Raw genomic sequence first — 10000 nt, forward strand, 5'->3', positions numbered from 1 at the left:
AACTATTTTGACCTTAGTGACACAAACAATTAATTTTGCAAACCTAATATCAAAATAAAATTCTACATCTAATGCAGAATAATTTCTAAATGTAGTTAATCTAAAACAACATCTGAAATATGCTACCTCCATATATTATACATTCTACTACTTAGTACTAATTTTTAATGAAAAAAGAATGAAAGAGAGAGAAATTCATTGGGAAAAGGCTTTTTTTAAAAAACTGATTTTTCAGTAAATTTAAGATAGTAGAGCATACTTTTATATTACAAACTTTAAAATTTAAAGATGTTCTAGCTTTCAGAAATACTCCAATATTAATGAATTAAATGGTAGGAATAAATGCTATAGTTTATCAGTCCTTTTTAACGTCACCAATCCATTTATCATTAAGTAGTTGTTGCAATGCAGTCTAAACACCAACCCTTCATGCTAAATACATGGCTACTTTAAGTCAAACTACTCACCTCTATAAAATACAAAAGCCATAAAAATTAAGATAAACATTATGTTCTTAAAACAGACCATTTTTACCAGAAGTTCATGGCAAACAAAATTTTACTTTGTTTACGTCACTCACTGCCTCTTAAATCATATTTCTAAACAAGAGATCTTGGCCAACAGTGATTAGCCCATTATATGTACAAGAAGTAATTTAACTCTTTGTGCAAAACTTTACATCTAACTAACAACACACAGAGGTAAATTTATATAATTATCTCACTTTTTCACTTCTTCTGAAATATGTTTTAATAAATATCTTTTATGGTTTTTAGTTTTGAAATATAGCAAATGTTGGAATTAAAAAAAAAACTGCATCAATTTTATTGAAAAGATACGTTAACCCTTAATGAACTTAAAGGCCCATTCTAAAATACATTCATGAAAGAACAAAACATTCAATAACCTTAGGTATCTAACTATACCAATATAGTTAATACATAACCAAGGGAAGGGGCATTTACAAAGGTTTTCGCATGTTTAGTTATTACATTATTACACATATTTCTGTAGATACTTCCTAAAGTAGCTAGGTAGGCCTCCACTATACCCATTGTGTTAAATCACTTTTAGCAGGCACTCTAGAAACATACAATACATGACTAAAGTTTCTAAGTCATCCGAAGGGCATAACTTTTGAATTTACTCTTGTTTATGGTTTACATAATGAACTGCATAGAAAAAAGTAAACTTCAAACTCAGGTAATAAACACACCTTACAGACCTAATCAAAATGTCTCCAGAGTACTAAAATCTATAGCTATGATTTTACTCATTTTCTGTTTATTTAAGATCTAATTGGAGCTATGAAAACAAACATTTCTTGGCATTTTTCATAACCTATCATCTATTGATATGCAATTGCAATGTTCATTTTCAATTATTATTTTTACTTGCCTTTATACATGCAATCCACTGGATTTGCAGGCAAAATTGAATCTGGCTAAAAATGTTTAGAACTCTTACTTAGGGGAGTTAGTAGGAATATAATAGTAGCATTCCACTGGTGTGATATTTCCTGCAAATACACTAAAGGCAGAAAAGGGCTATCCTGAAAACTGCATTTATTAAAGTTATCTGTAAAATAAACTAATCCTGTGACTGTGGTAGGCATTTAATTCCTATGATTGTTAAAGCAAAATATAAATTGTTTTCCTAATAGTTATTGTCTGTGAAGAAAATGACAATTCTGAAATAACAGATAACCCATTCAAAAGTATATGTAGTTCTTATAAAAGATTATTCTTGAAAACAGTGCCTAAAGGTTAAGACATTATTCAATCCATGTAACTTTTTAAATGCTGTATTTTTAAAAATAATGTTTCCATTAAATTTTACTCTAGTGTAGGCATTTGCTTTAACTTTTGAGATGCTTTCTTTCTCATTATATACCACCTTAAAATGTGAATTATTTCACATAATTTGAAACAGTTGCAGTAATAATCCATTATTTTAATGGATGTAATTTTAATGATTTTTAGGTGTTTAGTTTGAGTGCAATCCAGAGTTCCAAAGAAATAATGTTTATTTTAAAACAAATATAAACTTCTTTTCAAACAAGTGTACTCATTCTGGCCTAATATAAGTATATGCTTACAAAGCTTCCTTTTCTCTGTCACTGTTTCTACAGACTTGAGTCAGTGAAGAATGAAGTGGCTGTTTTTTGGTTGAAAAGAATTTTTTTTTTTTTACAAACTCAGGAAAAATGATTCTATCTTATAAAATGAATAATAGACTACTTAAAAGTGCATCTTTATTTTGTGGTTTTTTACTTTTCCAGATAGAAAGAGAATATTGTATTTTATAAGACACTAGGAGAACACAAAAAAGTGCTCTTTAATGTTATTGAAAGATCTATATTCAAAATATCTTGGAATGAATTTCAAGAAAAGCAACAGATCGTAGTGTTTACATGATTTACAATCTCTCAGCAGATTTCAACTAATTAGTAGCTAATATTTGCAGCTATCACAGGCAGGCATCTGTCTTGTGAAAAGTCCTTGTGGTCCTTTTCACCTTAGCTCAGACTTGAAGAAATTCATTGTATAAGCAAGTATCAAGTAATGTGGCCCTCTGGTGGAAAACTAAGTATCACGTTTTGCAGCACAATGTAAGATAGTAAACTACAAGCTATAAAATATTTGTTACAAAGCTTTACAGACCTTCCAAAAATCATCCTATGAGTTTAATTAATATCCTGACACCTGAAGGGTACTCTGGTACTGGTATGACGTAACTGATATGAAAATCTTAGCTTTACTCATCCTTCAGTCATGTTCCAAATAACAATAAATTCTTAGCATCTTTTAGCTTAACACAACATGCTCAATTTGCTATGAATACATTTTTCATATTCAAGAAAACAAGCTTATTTGTTTTAAGGAAGCACTGAGGAAAACAAAACTTACCTGCTGTTGTTGCAGATGCAGCAGTTCTACTGTGCTTACTTCAGAGCTGGTGTCACCACTTGATCTTCCATCTCTGCTGCCAGCATCTAATTGGCTGCTTAGAGTGCTCATTCCATTTTGATTCATTGAACTGTTGCTTATTGTCTCTGTCGCAGATTCCTGCATCATGACTTAATACCTAAAAGTGATTAAGAAGTATCAATTAACACACGTTACACCTTCGCACTTCCATTATCAAGATGTCCCTCTCTGCCAATTACAGAGACAGCATCTTTAGAAGGGGTGGTGGGGGGGAGCCTTGAATAGTCATTTACCAAGGAAAGCAATACAAATTCAGCTTTCATCCAGATGCTAATCATTGAAATTATGGTTTTTATAAGAAATTTTTGTGTGGTTACATTTAAAAGCCAAAGTAACATACCATGTATATAGCATGGTCAATAGCATTTATGAATGACCACATTTTAAAAACCCACCTATAAAACCAGTTTAAAAGAAGGCACGATTGCACACTCTGTTCTGTTTCCTATTATCTACCTTTGACAACCATGGATGACTATACAGCCTTATTTTAAATATTCACTATCTTGATTCTGTCAAAATTTTACAGCACATCTTATGCAAGGCTGTTGTTTAATGATGCACAGCTAATCATACAAAATTAAAATTTTGTAAGGGTGTTACAAATCATATGGTATCAACCAATGATAAATAGTATAATGGGTTTCTTTTTTTGTGACTAAATAAAATTTTGCCTTGGAGGCATTTTAAGAAAAAGCTCCTGCTGCAAACACGTCAGATATTGCCTATTTTTTTAATCAAACAGCTCATATTCATTTATTTTTCTGACATTTAAAACATTTAATACTGTCCTTCCTGGGAAGTAATTAAGCTTATGCATGAGCAGCAATCAAACTGTTCACTTGAAGATGACTTAAAACTCAATTTTAACATAGGCAAATAAATGAAAGATATAAAATTAATTTTCCAGGCATGTATAAGATATGAAAGCTGGAAATAAAATCTATCAAGAATATCACTAATGATTGTGCTAAAAACAGCATAAATTATGCATATTACCTTCTCTACAGTAATAAATGTTTTATCATTTTCACTGCATAAATATACTGTACTTTCAGGATAGCAATGAGATGTCCTGCCAAGATCAGTGGAAATCCTTGCAGTAAATAAAGAACCAATGTGCTCTTACAAACCAGAATTTCACAGTACATCCTGAATCTATGGTTTAGAACGATCAGTTTTGGCTCTCAAAGACCTCTGAATCCTATGCCATAACCTAATGGAGGCACTTCTCTGCTTTACTTCTACGGACAGAATTTCAGAAACAACCTGGCTGTGCTGTGACTTTAACAGTAATAACAGCTAGACAGTGGACTTAACCTAAAGTAAAGGACATTAAACTTATCACTCATTCTAGTTTTTTATATGATTTCAATATTTTAAACTTGATCATATTTTAACACTTTGTCTATTTAAAATTTTGAAATCCATTTATTATAAAGCAAACGCAAGCTTACTCTCTCTTCCTATCATGGAGAAATGTTTACTACAGTTATCTTTTAAAATGTGATGCACACAAATAAACACTAGATACAAAAAGAATCACAGACACACCCAAAAGACATTTTGGAATGCCAATATTAAAATTGTTAAAATTAATGTTTTTAATAGTTTTAACAGATATTTTCATCAAAGCCTAAATTGTTAAATTATTTCTCCTACTCTTAAGAAGTCCATTAAAAAAAAAAAAAAGACATACTGATTTAGAAAAAAAAAGTCAATAGCTGGACTAGCAAAGCAAGTTAGTGTAACAAAAACTACATATACAACTTGAAGCTGTTTTGATCATTTAAAAAATACAACAGAAAACATGATAATAAAGGAAATAATTGCTGTAATTACAGTAAACAACTTTTGAGCCAAATGTGTTTATAAGCAAATAAATTTTGCTAAACATCTTACTGAACATTAACAAAGAAAAAAATCATATAAATTAAAACTGATACACAGTGATGGATTTTATACGAAAAACACAAAGCTAACACTCTTTTCTGAGATTAGGCAGCTAATAAGTATTCAAATTAGGCATAAATTTTACATGCACAATGTTTAAAATATTCAGAGAAAAGGTCTGATTGCCTTTACTAGTTATATGAAAATTATAATTTCAAACCTCTCCAACTGTAGAAACAGATAGGCATAACTTCTACATATTGCATTTACATTTTACTTTTGACAACATATCTGGAATACATGTATATATGTGTGCTTTTATTTCATCACCTAAATTATTCGAAATATTTATTGTTTCTGGAAAGAGCAACACGAGGAATAAAAATAAAGCACTATATTTTCAAATGTAGCAGACAGGTGCAGCGTTTACTACTAACCTTTGGGGAGTAAAGCTCAGGACCAATTGGATGAATTAAATAATTTTACATGCGTTATAATCAAGGCTATCAAATAATTAAGAATAATCAACAAGCAAAGAGGCATGTGTCTAAATCTTTATTACAATTACAAAGAAAGACCTCCAAAACTTACAATTCCTGTTAACTAAAGGATTTTCTTATTATCCCTTGTGGAATTTTTGACTTTATAAAACCCTACAGTATAAATTGTGATTTACATTTTAAATTCAATCATCTAAGAGTTTAATGCTTAAGAAAACTATAGCAGTGATAGCACTTTTTGCTCTACAAAAAAGGAGTATCTGATCCAGCAGTTAAATGAAAAAAGAAGGGTGATTTTGTAATTAGATGATTATACTGTACATTTCACTTAAAGAAAAAAGCTTGGATGTCCACTATAAAGGAGGAATTTTTCAAGGACAATGTAGATTATTTCTAGCATTTACTAAGTTTTTCTCTTGGTAACACTTCCACTTATTTTCCACTATAGGAAATATTTCCAGTACAATGTGAAGTCCTGTTTACCTTTTAAGTATATTTTAAATAATAATAAATTCAGCATATTCCTTCAGAGTGGATGTGCTTGTGATCCCAAACATACCGAACTAAATTATTCATTCTTCTCAATCCCATCACAAACATTTTACAAAAATCAGTGAAAATAAATTCCAGATCATTAAAGGGAAAGATGAATCTGGGAGTCTCTGTTTTCATGTTTGTCTGAACTGTAAGTTAAACCTTTAGGTCTTTCATCGTATACAACTTTTCAGCCACATCAGAAAATATGTCTTCAGATCTTGCATTCAAACAATACAGTTCTACTTTTCTCCCCTGCATTAAGTTTTCTTTCCCTTCCTTTTTCTTTCTTCTTTTTTAAGCAAGTCACTATATAGATACTTATTCTCTACACCACTTCCCTCTTGAAACATTAAACTGACACTGGAACTGACTGCACAAGATTGCATTTTCTCTTCCTAAACAACTTGAATTGAAAGGTTACTTAGTGTAACAATATTTACTTGCAGAATTGTGTTGTTACCAAGGGTATAATGGATGGTGGCTATGCAGGTTTACGCAAGAATGAGTGAAGCATGAGGCATTAGCCATGTGTTTGACATGTTTCAAATTGCTATAATCCAGCATTAAACACACCCAGCAATTCATGCCATTTCTTGCAGCCATAATCTTGAATAAAGCGTGCACAACCACTTATTATATAAATTAGTATATGACTCCCTGTTATAGTCACAACAGTGCTTTTGTGTTTATTTTGCATCAAGATGTAGTCTTTTATTTGTACAAATAGCAGGATATAAAGACATAGCTCAATTAGACCTCCTTACTTTATGATAGGGTAGTACTGAATGCTAGACTTGTTGTTTTTCTTTCTTTCTCATAGAGTTATAGGTTCTATTGGCATAAAACTGTATCATGTGAGATAGTTACATGCCAGAGTGATAACAAAAACCAGCGCATATCCTATTCTATATTCGCTGCTATGTTCAAAAGTTTGAAACTTGACCTGGGCAAGTATAGTTAATTGTGTTATCTCAGCCACCACCAGGGACACTATTGGTCCTTGCTGCTTACTCAACTTTTCTCTATGGTCTTCTGTCTCATCTCTTTTCCCTCCCTGTTCCTTATGCTCCCTAATTCTTTTCCACTCCACATTCCTATGTGTATATGTGTACATATGAATATGTGTATTATATACATACATACATATATATATATATATATATATATATTTATAGAGAGAAACATAGATCAATCTGTCTGTATATGTCAAGGATTGTAAAGAAGATAAAAATAGCCTCCACTTTGAACCACACTCTGCAATCTACACAATCAGATACTCTGTCTTATAATCCTAGTGTCTTAATATTAATTCTCATTTTGGTGGGAGAGTCTTACTATTTAATCAAAACAAATGGATGAAAAAAAAATGACTTCCCAGAAAACTAAGAGCAAAAAACAGTACGTATAAAACATTTCCAACAATTTATTCCATCAACTATTCTTAAACAAAATTATTAGTGACCTTGAAAGACACTTTATGTCTAATATCTGATTCATTCCGGTGTCCAATTTATTTAATCAAATATAAGCATTAAATTCAAAGAGTTCTGACTATGACACTTTAAGAAATGTAAACCATCAAATTAAAAACAAATATTCTTAAATGCTTCCTTAATCATTTATCAATCATCAGTATCAAACATTAAATATTTCTATGCAGATTCACACAAAAAGTGTTAAATATTAAGAAAACATATGTAACAAGAAACCATATACGTTTACCTCAAAATATTAGCTAAATTCTGATTTTGAAAACTTGACTGTGATTTAAAACTTCTGAAAGAAACTAGCATTTAAATAATGATAACTCTTGTGCTCTAGTGGAATTAATTCATCATGGGCACCATGCATAGTGCATTTGAAAACCAGCACTGCTTTGCTTAAAGTCTTTAATGCTAAGATTGCCTAATAAATCAAAATGACAAATATGAAGGATATAGTTGAATATGTAAGAACAAAAATTGAAACAGCACATGAGTATTTTCAATTTTTAAAAACTGAAACAGGATGTCTTTTAAAACATGATTTGGGGAAGAGTATCTGTTATAGCAAGTTGACACTTTTATTAAAACAAGTGACAATTTTAAGTAAATTAAAAATAACTTGTTTATTAAGTATGTGTTACTACTTTTTACTTATTTAAACAAAATGCCTAAAATGCTATAGATAAATTAAGGATATTTTCTTGGGGAAAAAACACTTCAGTAAAAATTCAGACTTTCATTCAAAAAGATTAATATTTCAAGCATACAAAGTTGCAGGACATTTTAAAAAATATTTCTTAAAAAATGATGATGACCTCATTTTAGCAATGACAATACTGTTAGATCTTCAACAATAACAAAATCTGAGAAACATAAGCAGAGCCAATGAAAAGCTTATCTTCCAATTCAATCAGCTATTAATTAACTTAGTAGCTAAGTATATTATATTTTGCTCCTGGATAAAAAATAAAATATGTTTAAAGAAGAAACAAAACATAAATGTTTAATTATGAAAATATTATAAAATATTAAAATTAAGTATTTAACACTATGCTATTTCACTTAAAGAAGGTGCAATGAAGAATTTGAAAGAATGGTGGCTATGTAGATTTATTTTATTGCAATGTTATGATTCTGTATCTATAGTTCAGTAAGTCCTGTTCAGAAGTATAATTGAAAGAGATTTTATAATACTGATGATTTTGGTGAACTAATTACTCAAAAATATATTTCAAAATTGTATTTTTACGTTACTCTTCATATTCTAACATCTTAAGTCTCACACATTCATACAATTTCTGTATATATCATTTATTTCTCAAACATGTAAAAATGTACACCAGTTTTTACTTTTCAAGGTACATGCTAAATGGTCAGTCTTTCTTTTAAATCTATAAATTTTAATGTTAGTTTAATTCAAAATCATTTAAATGTTTTTAAATCAGTACTTTATAGCATTAATATTTATTTTTTAAAAACAAGGAGGAAAGGAAGCTTAGGGAAAGTTTATTTCACCCTGTTACTTTATAACCTCTGACAAATTGAGTTTTCATTAATTTATAATGACAAAATGTAATATTTTTTGCAATGTATTATTATATCCGACTGTATGTCTTAGATATGTAGGAGGAGGACTTAAAAACTAAAGAATGTTACCCAGTTGCCAACACAAAAATAAATCCTGGTTACAGTTTACAAGGTAACAGGTTAAGCAAGTATATTCTGTCACAAATTTTTTTGTCTTTGCCTAAAGAAAAAAATTTGTCAAATCCTGCAACCAGGAATATTTTAGTTTAGGAAACAGAATTTAACAGTAAAAATGTTAAAGCAATAAGAAATAATTAGCTCTCCAAGAACATAGAAAGACCTGCCTAGCAGGCAAAGCCTCCCTCTTTTTTATTTAAAAAGCTTAGTGATTGAGTTGTGCAAGCTTGCAAGCTTCCATGCAGTGGGTCCACTTACAGTCAAATTCCCAAAGGCTGGACTACTTGCAATAGCCTTCACTGATCCCCTGGCTAATGAGAGCTCTGAGTATGTACTTCTCTTGTGATGGCATTTTCACCTTTCCTGCCACATATCTTTCCTTAACCCTCAAGCTTACTTTACTTCAATCTTCAGTCTCCCGCCCACAGCAACTCCCTGGGATCCCTTGCTGTTTTTCCTGAGCATAATACAGCTCTTCCACGGATCCTCATTCTCTTGCCCTTTGAGCACTTTTTACTTCCAGGCTATCTTTTGGGCGCCAAATGTCCCTTTAATACTGCTCAACAGACCCACCTCTTGCCTTCCCATTGGAAGACCCACAGCATAGGCGGTACGCTTAGAGAAATTTCTTCCACCAGTCTCAACTTAGTGCAAAAGTCCAACATGAGCCTAGCAGGTGGATGTAATGGTAAGAGCAGAATTTTAATGTAACCACATGATTGTGTTTATGAATAGAGTTTTAGAATCTGGTCAGGAAACTGCTTTTGTCCTCCTTTCTGGGGTGTGTGTGTGTGTGTGTGTGTGTGTGTATTTAAGGGACCTGCCACAGAGGATTTTTTGACAGCAATGTTTCAAAATAGTTTATACATTATTCTTGAGATTGAATTTTATT

At 30.9% G+C, this 10000-nt stretch overlaps 1 protein-coding gene across 20 annotated transcripts in view; it reads right to left on the reverse strand.

The window, feature by feature from the left end:
* Nucleotides 1–10000, reverse strand: part of FOXP2 (forkhead box P2) — a 596515-nt gene that overhangs the window by 262813 nt on the left and 323702 nt on the right. For 18 of the 20 annotated variants that reach the window (XM_074379189.1, XM_074379186.1, XM_074379182.1 and 15 more), the window contains one exon: nt 2910–3087. In XM_074379189.1, coding sequence (XP_074235290.1) covers nt 2910–3077 — 168 coding nt within the window. In that variant the 5' untranslated portion in view covers nt 3078–3087. Of the gene's footprint in view, nt 1–2909; nt 3088–10000 lie in introns of those variants that run through there. The other 2 variants (XM_074379198.1, XM_074379197.1) reach the window with 1 other exon arrangement.

Source organism: Saimiri boliviensis, chromosome 10 (assembly GCF_048565385.1).
Source record: "Saimiri boliviensis isolate mSaiBol1 chromosome 10, mSaiBol1.pri, whole genome shotgun sequence".
NCBI classification, from domain to species: domain Eukaryota; kingdom Metazoa; phylum Chordata; class Mammalia; order Primates; family Cebidae; genus Saimiri; species Saimiri boliviensis.